This window comes from Micromesistius poutassou, assembly GCF_964030765.1.
Source record: "Micromesistius poutassou genome assembly, chromosome: 15".
In the NCBI taxonomy this organism is placed as follows: Eukaryota; Metazoa; Chordata; class Actinopteri; order Gadiformes; family Gadidae; genus Micromesistius; species Micromesistius poutassou.
The window spans coordinates 6,665,458-6,680,509 of NC_140285.1; the positions used below are offsets into that span (position 1 = coordinate 6,665,458).

A 15,052-nucleotide genomic window follows, 5' to 3' on the forward strand; every position below is an offset into this window, starting at 1 on the left:
TGTGAACGCCTACACAACGTGGGCGTGGTCAGCGTCATGTGAACGCTCATCATGAACTGGACACGCGTAAAGTTCAGTCGCAACTTCCAGGAACAGCCTGAGTCACAAATCCCCTTAGCATTTTACCGTTTAGCCTCGTCTTTGGTGAAAGCATTGGAATGATTAATGTAGGATTGTAATTGTGCTGGTGTCTTTACGGGTGTTGTTGGTCGCGGGTTTTGGTTTCTTAGAATAGGTCTCCTAGTAGTTATGAAAAGACCATTTGATTGTATCGAATTGGTCAAACAATTGTAACAAGTTGGCCTAGGCATTTGAATGATTCTTAAATGAATTATTTTTGTTATTATTGTTTTGTTTATTTATTTGTTTGTTGTTGGTGTTGTTGGTGTTGTAAGTAGCCTAGTAGTAGCCTAAAGTTACTCTCATTTATTTTAATAGGCTAGTAGTAGCCTTTTGTATATACAGAATACATTAATCGATTCAACATTTGAGGTGAAATTAATGCATTTATATAATAAATAATTGTGTGAATATATCTAATTGGCCAATAGGTCTGTTTTTATTTTTAATTGATCCTTTTACCATTCTGTCTTTATTATATTGACCGCAAGATGGTGCTGCAATCCAACATTGAATACCAGCGAGCAATATCGCCCCCAACGTCGCAGCAGGGCGCACTCAGACATACATCGGCATTCATAGCAACTAATCATGAACCAAGGACATGAACATATAACGCCTTCATGATTTGATGAGACATAACCCACTTTATGTGACGATAATCTGTCACATTAGAAACTTAGATGCGCTTTACAACCCAGATGAAGTCATGAACATCTCCGTTTTTTTCATGGCATTCCACCTGTCTGAATCAATTTCCTTTCAATTTCTGATTGACGTGTATATCATTCAAACAACCGCACGCCAGATACTAAGGTTTCATGTCTCAAGTTTCATTATTACAATCATTTCCTTGGGACTTATACAATCAGATACATCGTAAAAATAATATAGATATAACATAAAGGCCCTATTGCTCAGCAACTAACATTATTATTTAGGTATTTTAGTGTGTCCACCAATATTTGTGGGGACAGTTTCTCCTCCCAGCAAAAACACTGTATGTCACATCAAATTGATTCCTGAGATTTCGACAGCCTGAGGTCATACTGTTTTCTTTATCATGTATCACCTTCCTTGTCAAGGACAATAGGTGGAACATGAAATCCGATTTTCAAAAAAAAAAAAGAATTATATTGTTATAAATACAGCTCCTTTTTTTGACTTGACTGATCCATTTTGAAAACTTAACTTTGCCCTTCCAAGCAAATTAGTGTTCATTTCTGTCTCAATTCTTATACTTTTTTCCTTTCCTCGACCTGTTGCTGTTTGTTGAATTCACTATCTGCATGCTGGTTTGTCATAATCTTTCGGGGTCCTCTTAGGTAAAAGCCTGACTTGGAGGCATTCAACATCTGGAACCAATACAGCTGTGCCGGCTATCTCTGGGACCAGGGGGCTCTGAGGTTGAATGGTGGGGTGGGTGTGCGAGGGGTTTGGCTAGTGGCTGTTTTGGCCCTGGGGGTCCATGTGTCCCTGACTTCAAAATAGACTTGATTGCTAACAGCTGGCAGCCCTAACTCACCCAGTGTCAAAGCTCTCCTCTGATGTCAACCTTGTCAGTATCAAGGCCTGCACAATGGAAGGCTAGCAGCACATCTAGCATCTAGGTGGCCAAAGATAAGTATGGAAAGAGGGAGAGAAGACAGAGAGACAGAGAGAAGAGAGAGAGAGAGATCAGAGACAGAGAGAGAGAGAAAATAAAGAGAGAAGAGTGAGAGAGAGGAGAGAGAGAGACAGAGAAAGAGACAGAGAGTGTGAGAGAGAGAGAAAGAGAGAGAGAGAGTAAAGAGAGAGATTGTGAGAGACGAAAAAAGGTTGTGTCTATGAGGGAGTGGAATCCCAAAAATGGCCTCTGTTTCCACGGTTATTCTTATAAATGGCATTTATGTTGTCAAGGTGTAATCACAACTGAAATAAGTTGGTTTGAAGGATTAGTAGCCACATAATCTGCTTGCAGACTAAAATAAAAATCATGTTTCTTCTAGCACAGCTCCAGCAGGGAATATTTACCTCAAAGCTCAAGACAAATCATCCAAACCAAACAACAAAAATCCTCAGTGTCCATTAGATACAACCTACCTACTTACTTACATCCATTATCATCATTAAGATGATTGATACCATCCTGACATTATTATCGTTAAGCATTAGGCTTAATGTTAGATTTGAGTGATAAAGGATTCCTAGGACTAAAACCTCCACCAAAGCTATCATGATTATTTAAAATATATCATCTAATGAATGCAAATTAATCACTATAAATGGAAGAGTCATTATCCTGTGTTTGTGCTGGAGATGGAAGAAGTTATGATAGAACAGCCAGAACTATGGGACTCCTCAAACTGCTCGTCGTATTATGAGTAAATAGGACGACAGTTCATTAGCATCTTTTATTATCCAATTACAAACTTGGCTCGCCTAATTACCTCCAATCAGCAGGGAGGAGACGATGATTGACTTCCTGGAGGACAGGGATCCATTTGGACTACAAGGACACTTCGTTAATCTGCAACCAGGTTTGTTTCACACTGCAAAGCAAATTAAATGCCTAACTTAGGCCACCGTGTACACTGTGGACTATCAGTTTTTATTGATTATCAGATAAAACGTAAGGCCACAGTTCATAAACCTCCTGCATGGGTCCCGCACAGCAAATATGCTTTCAACTCTTACTTAATTGCATCAGTTGAAGAGAATCCACAAAGCATAACTGATCAATACCGGTGACCAACAAGAGCATGAACAAACCCTTTCAAAACTATTGTTTTCAAGCAGGCTACTTTTAAAGGTTATTTCTATTTTTTTTTTACCTTGTATGAAATATAACTAGATTATTTTAGCAAGCGGTTGCAGGAACAAGTCCTCTTCATCATTAAGCCAAGGGCATGTGGCGCACAAGGTTGTGGTCATATCCGAAGCCATGCATCATCATTAGAGTAGTAATTATTCTGTCATCAACACCTCCACCAACACTAGCCTACTGGGACGCAGTCACAGATGTTTAAAAACCTAGCTTTGACACCGCTATCCATAACAGGGATGGTGTACGAGGATGCTGTACTAGGACGCTGCTCTGCAATAAAACTTCCACTTTACTTTGTTGTGAGTCTCTCTTGATTTTCTCCCTTTGTTCCTGTCGTTTGGCTATGAGTTTTTGAGAGATGTCAGGAAGCACTGGAAATAGCGCTGGCCGTGCCGCTGGGACACCATGTTGTTTACAGACAGTGACAGGGATGAAGGACCTCTGGGCTCTGGTGCTGCTGGCCTGAGGCCTCCAGGGTGTGTGAGCACTGCTTCTGTTGCTGTTCTGGAGCCCGCAACACACACACACACACACACACACACACACACACACACACACACACACACACACACACACACACACACACAATAACCACCCACCCACACACACACACACACACACACACACACACACACACACACAATAACCACCCACACACACAGACACACACACAGACACACACACACACACACACACACACACATGCAAGGCCCCTACATTCACAACAGTGCACACACATAATTAATACACACACACACACACACACACACATAAACACGGACATGCACACACGCATGCAGCTTTTTTCAGAATGTTCTTTTCGAGTGAGTCACCCTTCTCCCTCTCCTTTTGTCAAACACACACATTTGCAAAGCCACAAACATGCAATAAAGCAATGACTTAAATTCAATAGACCGCAGAGCTTGACCTCATCTCTGTTGTTGTTGTTGTGTTTTCCTTCCTCATTATCGATGCAGACCATACAAGTCACTTTGCGTGAAGTCACCCCAAGCCCATATTACAAACACTACAAAATCTCATTAGTGTGTTGATACATTAAATGATTTGGTAATCAGTTAAAGTGACTCTGCTGACCTTATTCTGATGGTGAGGTAAGCATCAACATTATGTCATTTCTGCACTCTTGCCAATTGGAGTCCCTTAACTGCTGAAGTCATTAAAAACAAATAAATAGTCGTGGTCAAATATTGACATATTCTGTTTAATATTGTGTGATACTCTTCTCTTAAAATACAGTCTTTTCTGAGGTAGACCATTACAGTTCAAGAACTTTTTTTTTTAAACAGACAAAAAAGACATGAAATAAATACTTTCATGTACAATATGCCGCAAAATGAGGTAGAAATGGTTACAGAAAATGTACAAGAACCAATAATAAAGTTACCGTGATAAGAGATAATAACAGCTAAGAAAAAGCCAATTTTGTTGGACAAACTGTTTTGATTAAAAGCGAGAACAACACTGATTCATCAAGTGGTAGATCGGGCAGCCACGGGTCGCTGATTTGCTAGAAAATAACGCTAAAAGTCACCATTTTAATTTCGGTCTCGGAAAAAATAACAAGTAATTGAGAACATCTGGACTACAGCCGACCCTCGAGGCTACGTCCTATCATTTGTGTATGTATTGTGTATGTGTGTGTTTTCTTTTTGGTTTGGTAGACAGTGATCAATATGCACAACGGGGGTGATTCTGATTGATCTGCTTGCATGGCATGACTGAGGCCACCAGCTGTAGAGGATGGGAGGGCCGGACTGTGATATAGGGTTGCTGGACATCAATCAGGGGCATGGCGACTCCAGAAGGATCTGTATGGGGAAGGTGTGTGGGGGACGGGGTTGGGTTGGGTTGGGTTGGGGTGGGGTGGGGACTGGGGCTATGCACCACATGGCGGTGGCTAGGGGGCTAGTGGGCAATCCAATCTAATGAGATTGCATTGGGGACATTGAGAGAGAGAGAGAGAGAGAGAGAGAGAGAGAGAGAGAGAGAGAGAGAGAGAGAGAGAGAGAGAGAGAGAGAAGGGGGGTGGTGAGGGGGGGCAGAATGAAGGGAGAAGAATGATTAGAAATGAGAGAGCAAGGTAGAAAGAGAGTGGGACAGCAAGAGTGGAGGATATTGGACCGTAGGAAATGCAACATCATTCTTTGAATACCGTCTTGGTACCATGGCAACAGCCAAAAAATTGTGGCCTCGGAAGCACAGGGTTGAATGACCTCCTGGTTCCAGCTTGTTAAAAAGGGATTTCCAAATGGATGAAAAGTTGTTCTTTGGATTGTCTACATCATGGGTTTGTCTGTAATATGTTCACAATAATATGTATTATTCTTTATATTGTATCAGCTGCAGCCACATGCTTGTGACATATTCACTTTTCTTTGTCTTTGTCCCTTTTAAGAGGTTTTGTGCTCAGTAGTTTGATGTAGTTGCTGTAGAGTGCACATGTATGATTGTGCCTATTATATTTATTTACAATACATAATGGTCAACTGCAGCCATAAAACTATTCAAACAGACATTAATGTGCAGGATATGTAAACACGTAACATGATAACGATATGCAGTTTGTCCAACAAAAAGGATGTGTCTTTTGGGGGGATTCTACATAACAATTTTATGAAGACCACCACATCTCCACCAACAAATCTACCATCAAAAGAAACAAGAAAAAAATAACAAAGGAAAAAAAATGTATTTATATCTGTATATATAATAAAAACATGAATTTATGGCATCAAATATCCTTTGAAATACCTGAATTACATTCAATGTTACTCTTTGTAGCATTTTCAAGTTTCTCTTCAGAGGTAAAAGCCCAGCTGCAGTGGAGTATAACAAGACTGTCAGCCCCTCTCCCCCTTCCCCTCCCCCCCCCTGCCCCCCTCACCCGCCTAACTCTCCCCCAAACCGCCCACCCCGTCCCCCAAACCCCTTGCTCTGCATCACTCTCTTTTGCTAAGACCCTAAGATTACATACATTCTTAAATTCATATTTCTGAGGTAAAGAAATTCTTCCTGAGCATTTCAAACAAGACTACACGCTAAAGAAAATAAAAAAGAATGAGTACGTGGTAAAGCAAAAATGTAAAACAAAACAAAACAAAAACACACCTCTGTGGGGTTGCAGAGGGTTAAAGCAAAGTAGGATGAAAGTAGGATGTCTCAGACTTAACTGCACTCAGCGAGGAATGTGAGGTAAACAAATACTTAAATGGAGAAAGTGAATTTAAAAAATAATACTGTATATCGTGTGTGCATTGTACTATTTTTTGTCATTTATTGTTGTTTATTTTTGTGTTTAAATGCATTGGTTAACTGCAAGGTGCCCCTAGAATAGCAGAGAGGGATGGTGAGAGGGATGTGCTAGTAATACTGTGTTCTGACCAGGAGCACCAGAGCGGGGCACTAGGACTTATACTGGCAAGGGAATAATACGCTTGTGACAATTATTATAAAGTTTGGTGAAAAGCTATGGAGACAATGGATATGATTCATTGGGATTGGTGCATATCTAATTATTATAATAATATTATTATTATTTATCATTATTATATTAATATTATTGTTATTATCACTACTATTATTAGTAAATTTGGCTAGAAACATGTGATTTTGAAAATCTGGGGCTTTTTTGCTAAATGCTGAATCCTAAATTAATTCAAACTTAAATGAGAGAGGGCTGGCAATCCAACTTCGATCCTGAGAGTAGCAGTGAAAAGGGGGATTTCCCAACACCCTGATTATCCATAATCTTGGACCCCGCACCCAGCATAAATACCTGCTGTGTCCTGGACCAAGGCTAATCAGGATCTCTAAGAGTATCCTTACATAACGCTTCCTCGTTGCCCAATCAGCTATTTTAACTACACGCCATTGTCCCACTCAACAAGGCCCTTTCTCTCATCTCTTTGGGAAAAATAAAGTAGTGTGTTTATTTATAGCGGAAACTAAAAGAGCACACAATGGCTTGTTTATGCCAGTAAAACATTGATCAGCTGTCCCGCATCTTTGAGCTCTTCCAACTCTTTTGGCTGCATAATAATAGGTACAAAACAACATCAAAACATTCCCAAGGCTCGTCGTCTCAGAGCCAAGATAGGGTCAACATGGCAGTCCCAATACAGTGTTTGGCTGCATTTTCAGTGGCTATACACCTTGCTCCACTCTATACAAGTGTCCAGTTCTTTAGGGTTGGTGTGCGGGCGCACCTTGCAGAAGGCGTTCTCAAAGTCTTTGAAGGTGGGGGTCGAGGAGGCGGTGGGCAGGCCGTGCATGGCCCCCCCTGTGGAGGTGGATGCAGAGGAGAGTGCCTGCTGGCTGAGCTGCAGCAGCTCCCACACAGAGAAGCCCTCGGTGCGTTGGAGCACAGAACTGAGCTCCCTCTCACTGAGGCTCCAGCCCTGGGGGACCAGCGCCTGCAGCAGCACCTGTCTGCGCATGCCCACGTCTGGCAGGCGGACGTGGTACCGCTTGGCGAAGCTCCGGTGGACCGACTCCTGCAGCAGGTCTGGCCGCCCGGTGGCGCAGACGATAATAACCTGACCCGCCGCCGCCGCGCCCACCTGGGCTTTCTCCAGCATGGACAACAGCGACTGCCTCAGCCCCTCCTCCTCCATGGCCTCCACCTGGCTCAGCAGCACCACCGAGGGCTGGCGCGCCGCCGCCACCTGAAGCAGAGCCCCTAGGATCTGCTCCGCCTCCGCCTTCCCCTTGGAGGCCAGCATGGCACCGCTCAGCCGGTAGAAGGACGCGCCCAGCTGAGAGGCCAGCGAGCGAGCCAGGGTGGTCTTCCCTCCTCCGCGGGGGCCGAACAGCAGCACAGTGCAGGGCGGCCGCACCGCCGGGCTGGGCCTCAACACGGGCCACAGCAGGTCCTCCTCCAGGGCAGTCTTGACGTGAGTGAGTCCCACCAGCTCCCCCCAAGCGAGGCCCGGGCTGCAGTCCAACAACTCCCCGTTGACCAGGTCCAGCAGCCGGGGGTCTGGGCTCTTCAGGGTGTCCCGCTTGTGGCTGTGGGAACGGTGCTGCTGCTGCTGCTGCTGCTGCAGCTGGGAGAAGCCCTGCTCTCCACCGACATTATCCTCTGTAATCCCCGCCGGTGGGCTGTACTCCCCAGCCACCCCGTACTGAGGAGACACCAGGGGCTGGGAGGAGGGCTTCCTGGGCTTGAAGGTCTGAGCGTCCGCGCTTCCCGCCCTAAAGCCGTTCCCCCGGTCGCCTTTGTCATTGACACTGTAGGGGGTGTCCTCCTCGGCCTTCATTTGGTCATAGCCGTACTTCCTGTAGCGGGAAGCGTCCCCTTCTTCGTTCTCTTCAAGGCTCATGTCGAACGCTTTCCTCTTGAGCGATCCCCCGGACTCTGCGGTTCCGAGGCTGGCGCTCTGGTAGCTGTAGCTGCCCCCCACCGCCGTGGGCCTGGAGGGCAGCGGGGTGGGAGCCGACAGGCCTGAGGGCAGGTAGGTGGCAGAAGGGTGGCTGTAGTTGGGGGCCAGGCCGGTCTGGTGGGGGTAGGCGCTAGGCGAGTAGTTGTACATGGGGGTGGTGGGGCTGTAGCCTGGCACCAGGGTGGGCGTGGTCTGAAGAGCATGGAGGGAGGCCGGGGGAAGTGCTGCGCCGGGCTGGGGACAGTATCCCGAGGACAGGTAGGTGCCGTTGTAGCTCGGGGGGTAGTCGCCGGAATGAGAGCCACTGCAGGAGCTGCTGCCGCTGTAGCCGGAGTCCGAGAGGTTACTGTTGGCCCCGCTGCCGGACCCCGGAGGGCCTGCCGGCGGGGCCGCGGGCTTGGACCCTGGCATGCTGTCGTGGCCCCCCGGAGTCCCGAGGGGATAAGAGCCATCAGTGCTGTGCGTGAGCGGCCAGGGCTCCAGCTCAGTCTTGGGGCCGCTGAGGCCCCCGAAGGCCCCTGGCTCCGGGTAGCTGCCCGCGGCGGGCGGGCGGTCGTAGGGCGAGTCCAGCACGCCGGAGTACTTCTCAGCGTAGCGCTTCAGCAAGTTGGAGGCGGTGAGGGCGGAGATGTCGTCGTTGGCCCAGGCGTAGTTGTAGGAGCCGCGGCCACGGCCCCCGTAGAGCTCCGACTTGTGGGCTGGGGAGGAGGTGGTGGAGGACACGTCCAGGTGCTGCTCAGGCCACTGGCTGAGGGGCTGGGCATGCTCCGGGTTCCAGTGCATCTTCAACAGGCCTGCGGACACAAACCCGTGGGGAAAACCAAGGTTAGAAAGGTCTAATAGACTACATTTAGGTTGTACATGTTATTTATCATGTATCATTTGTCATTCATCAGCAGGTGGAGTTCAGGCATCTCGTTCAGGGATGCATACAGGTATACAGTGGACGTTGTTGCCAGAACCCAGAATCTCAAACACCCTAACCACTCAACTTTCCAGGCCCTGATTCAATGATTGTTGAATGTATGTTTGGAAGATTCTGTTATAACCAGATTTTCAAAGGAGAGGTTAAATAAGATTGAATCGGTTGGGTTGTTTTCATGGCTGTTTCCCTCGTCACCCCTCTAATGTCTACATCGACGCATGGCCTGCGATCCTGTTGAGAGTGGATTCTGTTTTAGTGCTACCGTCATGCCTGGTAGCAGAAGGGGCTCGGATTTCGCAGGGAGAGTGAAGAGTTGAAGTTTGAGTTTTTTCGTTTTCCTTGCTTGTGTTGGAGAAATGATAAGACTCCACTATTCCAGTACTGCTTGCATCTGCATCTCCCGGAGGACCTATTGTTATCTCTCCCTGTGCCTGCTTTTCCTGCTTACCTCCCACCCACCACCCGTCCATCCACCCACCCACCCACCCACCCACTGCGCACCAGAGCACCAAAGGCTCAGCGGCCGGCTGGACAGAGAGGGAGGGTAGGAGAGGGGAGGGGAGGGGTGTGTGTGTGTGTATGTGTACGTGTCTCTGCTTGTGTGTGTGTGTGTGTGTGTGTGTGTGTGTGTGTGTGTGTGTGTGTGTGTGTGTGTGTGTGTGTGTGTGTGTGTGTGTGTGGACAGTGGTGTGGAGAGAATGAGGAGAGAGAAAGCGGGGGGTTGGGTTTGGAATGGCAGCATAGTGTGCTATTCATCAGCACAGTCTCTCATGGAACATTGGGGAAGTGGAATGCCTGTTCCTCTTGCTGACTCCAGCATTGGCTGGCTTCTGATTGATCATTGCTGCTGCAATCCCAAGTCCTGGCGTGTGAGCTAGTAAACATGCAGGCCAGAGAGTGGAATAGATAAATGGGTTTAATTGGATGAATACATAACCCTTTTCCTTTTTTTGTTGGGGGACAGAGAGGAGGAGGGGGAAATGTTTGTTATAAAATACAATCCACCATGCTGTTATGACTGATCAACTTGCCAAATCAACACAGGCTAATTGATTCAAACACAAATAGTCGTATCCTGGTTTATTCCCCAATCACTTTCAAATCAATAAAAATTAGGCTACATTTTAAAGTGTGTATTTCCGAATGTGTTGTTTGCCCCCAAAAAAAAAGTCAAATTGATTGCATTGATTGCAGTGTGCGTAAAACAACCGTCTTAGCCGAGCATAACGGAGGCTATAACTAAAGAACGATTTGGAAGAGACCAAGGCTGCGTTCAGCTCGAGCATTACCTTGACATTCCAAGCATAGCTTGGCAGTATTGAACTGTCATGATTTAGCCTGAGGTGAGACCAACCGCAAGCAGCAATAGAGAGGTAGAAGAGAAGACAGAGAAGTCGTCATTACTGGCCTCACTGCCTTCCACTTCCAGCGGATGCCTGATGATTCATTATTCATAGATCTGTCTGTGTGTGGAGCCAGGCTTCTTATTGCCATTTAAATCAAAGCTCAATATCCTCTGCCAGTTATTCTGCCTTCCCGCTCTCCCACCCACTCCCTAACTTTGGCCTCTTTCTCCGCTCATGGTAACCCCCCTTGTGTGTGTGTGTTTTCAGATTACGCCTGTTATTTATTCAGTCCGATCAGTCCAGCAGAACAGATGGCCATTGGATTATCACGTCCTTCATATTCAAATCCACTGCCTTAAGTTCCCAATGGCCAAACCAATTCAAGTGGTTCCCTAAGCTTCAGGCCAACCGAAATCACAGATCCCCACCACCACCACCAGGAATCCTGCATTTTAACACTCTTTCTTCTCACTTTCATATTTTTTCTTTCTTTCCAACCATTTTTTTTAACGAACATGCGGAAGACATTTGCTCCTCCACACCCAGCTGACCACATCTTGTGGCTTGACTCGCAGGTCATTGTCCTGCCTGCAGAAACTGTATATGTCCTGCAGGCCCTCCCCATCTGCAGCCCCACCAGTTTTTTGAGCAGGCCCAATAATGGGGCCTGTGTGTGACAGAGATGGATGGGAGCCCAGGGGAGCTCATAAAATCTGCAGCCGGGGAGAGAGAGGGAGGGATGGAGGAATGGAAAGGAGTAAAGGGAACGATGGAGGGAGCGAGGGATAGAGGGCGGGAGAGGAGAGGGGGGAGGGGGACGGGGGGAGGGGAGAGAGTGGACAGCAGGCGCTCTTTCCCCTCTCCACGGACCGCGCTGGACATTGAGACGGCTGAGAAGGGCTAACTGCTGTCCCCTCCATCAACTGAACAGAACCCGATGCTCCCACCATCACCGTCCCCATCACCATCACCAACCCCTCCTCCACCACCACCATCACCATCACCCCTATACTACCATCACCCCTCCACCACCGTCACTACCGCCCCATGCAGCCCCGCCTGCATCAGAGCCCAGCCCAGCTGTCAAAAACCATAATAACACACTGGCTTTCTCAAATCAGAAGAAGAATCCCATTATTCTCTCTGAATCTCCGCCGAGTTGCTTCATGTTTCACAGTTTGTAATAAAAATGCTCCACAATAAAGCAAATTCTAATCTTTCCTATATTTACAAACCAGGGCCGCTGTGGACATTCATTTACTGGAGGCACTGGATGTAAATTGTAAGATTAGAAGTTGCAAAACAGGACGGTTGAAATATATGCAACACAATATGATTAAATGCTAAAATATATAAAGAATATAGACTATAAATTGCAATAATATTGTGACTTTAATTGGTATTGGTTTTATAACAAGAAACCCCACAGTTCAAGTTTCTAAGTATTGCATATTTAGCAAACCATTTGGAATTAATTAATTAATGAAATAACACGAAGGAAGGCCTTTCTCTTGTCCATCTCAAAGGGAGTAGAATACTATTTGAATATGAACATGTCTGAATGTTCTAAGGCCGCCTTTCATCCTGAGATGTGGGAGCACGGGGAAGACTGGCTGCAGGGCGCTTGATAAGGAATCAGCTTGTGTGCACATAAGATTTTCCCATTTGTGTGTGTGTGTGCTCTTGGCCCCAGGAGAGACAGATGTTCCGCCACTGACCGCCTTACTGTCTGTGCGGTCATTGTGCGGGACCACCGTCCGACAGACGTGCGCGGCTCGGACAATCCCGTTGCTAGTGAGACAAAGCCTGAAGGATCCTATTGTCAGAGGCCTGCCTAATTATGGAAATCGTATTAATCTATTCAGCCGCAGTCCACTGACAGCTTTTGTGTGCGCCTGGGATTTATAGAGGGACCTGTGTGAGCTGCATTCTATTGTGGAAGTGCGTGATGAAGACAGTGGCAGGGCCCTTGTCCACCAAAATGAGCTTTACTCTGGAGGGGCCAGCCGCCCAAGTGGAGCCTTAAGAGCCCCGGTGGGTGTGATTTGGCCGTCAATCGGGGAAAAGTATTTGGCTTTGTTGAAATTCCTCCAGCTTTCCAGGTTCAGACCGAGTATGAGTGAGAGTGCAGCAGCTCCTGGGCCCGGGGTGGCTAGGTGCCCGCTAGTCTCGTGCGGTGGCTCTACCTCATGCTAACACCAACTGAAACGTGATCTTGGCAGGAAGCCCAGAGCCAGAAGAGCTCCAGTGCGGTTTCACAGCTCCCCTGGGGTGTGTGTGCGTGTGTGTGTGTGTGTGTGTGTGTGTGTGTGTTTCCAGGGATGGGGGGGGGGATACCTCTTCCCTTCCCGCTACTTTTGTTTGTCTCGCTGCCCAGAGGAGCAGAAAGCGCACACGGAAACAACAAGCCTATAGGGAGAGCCCGCTATTAAAACTGTGGCAGTTGTAAGGAGGGCTGCTAGTAAACAAGAGCGATGTGGATCAATCCAATCAACGCTCTATTCAGTTCAGAGCACACCCTCCCCCTCCACTCACCCAGCACTGACACCTACCTCCACCACCACCACCACCTCCACCACCACCACCACCACCATCACCACCACCGTCTCACCTTTCCCCATCTCTGATCGGAGACAACAGCCAATCACTACAGTTAGCCACTAAGAGCCTTGGGGATCTATGAATCTTTTGTTGCCACTGGTTCCTTATGAGATGTGTGTTACGAGAGAGCCGGGATAAAACGTCAGGGGGCGGTTGATTGGCTGGCTGAATTACGGAGTAATCCCACAGCGAGCGTCGTAATTATAGTCATCCCAGGAGAAGGACCCTGGCAGTATTTGGACACAAATTTGTTTTTCTACCATAGATGTAATTAACATACAAAATGAAATGTTGGTACATTCTTTGCAAATATATCTGTGTAAAATCGGTGCATTCAAAGCCATATTGTAGATGACAGGTGAACAATTGCAAAACACGATTTGGAAATCTTTAGGTGTGTGTCTTGAGGTCAAAAGTGACCGTGTGTCAGTAAACAACAGGTTTAGCAAACAGGTTTGGATGAATCTTGCCGAGAAGGGTAAGTGCGGTTCTTTTGAGACATGCTGTCACCCAACACTGCTTAATGCCGTGTGTCAGCACGTCCGCAATTTAGAAAGCATTTTACAAATACTCAACCAAGCAAAAACAAATCAGGCCAAGCATATTGTTCTCTCTCCAATGGAATTTGACCATTAGTTAAGCAATGGAAAAATCTTGTTGTCACCTGCGTTAGACAGCATCACCTCCAATTGCAGTGATTTAGCAAAGCAAAATGTAATGATGTTACTGGACTCTGTGGTACTTTGGTCATAATTACACATTGTAATATAATAACACCTCAGACAGATGTTTTACCTCTGGCGAGTGATCTGGCTAGTGATCCAAAAATGCATCCATCAACAAAGCAACATTTGGTCGGTGAACATAAGAAGGGCTCGTCACTTTGAGTCAAGAAGAGGCTGAAGCCGCTGTCGTGCCAGCTCCAGTTGTGATTTATGACATTAATATCAAGCAAGACGTTCTCCCCGGGCTACAGCTGTCAGAACCCCGCCCGCTATACCTGTACTATCATAAAAACAACCAATCTGAACGCTGGCGCTACATCTCAGCACCTGACAGGAGGCTGTCTGAACACAGCTGGGTGTGGAGCCCCTTTCCTTTAGCCTACACAAGATGTGTTCTGCAGCCCTAACCATACTGAGGTAGTGCCCTTCAAATAAAGATATGTTTGCTGAAGGGATTATGTGCCTATGCCATTACACCCAGGGTATCTCACACTGGGGCTTTTAACCGCGTTGTCCCACATAAGCCCGGGCATCTGCTGGGTAGCTTCTGCTCCCGGGTGGGGTCCCACCAGAAAGTTGTTAAATCAAGTGGGAGGTCATTCGCTGACACTTCCAAAAACATCCATTCGCCGACGGGATAAGGCCTCTCATTGGACGAGGAGGAGAAAAATATTTCATCTGCCATGAATAATTTGCCGTTGCCGGGGATAATTATTATAAATGTATGCGTGAGTCACAGGGCGGCCATCCATCAGTAAAACAGACAATCACTCTCACTGGCACTCAAGCTCTCTCTCTCTCTCTCTCTCTCTCTCCTTCTCATCTGCTCCTTCTTTCACGGCCCTAAAAGAAAGAGGTAATAACAGAGGAGACGCCAGCGGTAGCAGGGAGTTCTCACACCTGCTGCCCAGAGCTCCAGCCGACACGGAGGTCCTCCCGCGCCGCCCCGGCCCCGCTCCCCAGAGGAGGGAGCCCATCTCCTGCTGGGGCTTTGAAGGATATGGCTCCCTCTCTCTTCATCTTTGCTTTGCTATCGCTTTCCCTTTCCTTTACTTTTTGTTATCCGCCTTCCTGGCCTTTCTATATCTTCTGCCTTCATCTCTCTTGAGTCACTTTCTGGCCTCTGC

At 47.0% G+C, this 15,052-nt stretch overlaps 1 protein-coding gene across 4 annotated transcripts in view; it reads right to left on the bottom strand.

Moving 5' to 3' along the window:
* Positions 1-5,955: 5,955 nt before the first annotated feature.
* The window catches only part of fignl2 (fidgetin like 2), a 51,362-nt gene continuing 42,265 nt past the window's right edge, over positions 5,956-15,052 (bottom strand). For all 4 annotated transcript variants that reach the window (XM_084479112.1, XM_084479115.1, XM_084479114.1 and 1 more), the window contains one exon: positions 5,956-9,122. In XM_084479112.1, the coding sequence (XP_084335238.1) occupies positions 7,084-9,122 (2,039 nt within the window). In that variant the 3' untranslated portion in view covers positions 5,956-7,083. The remainder of the gene's footprint in view (positions 9,123-15,052) is intronic.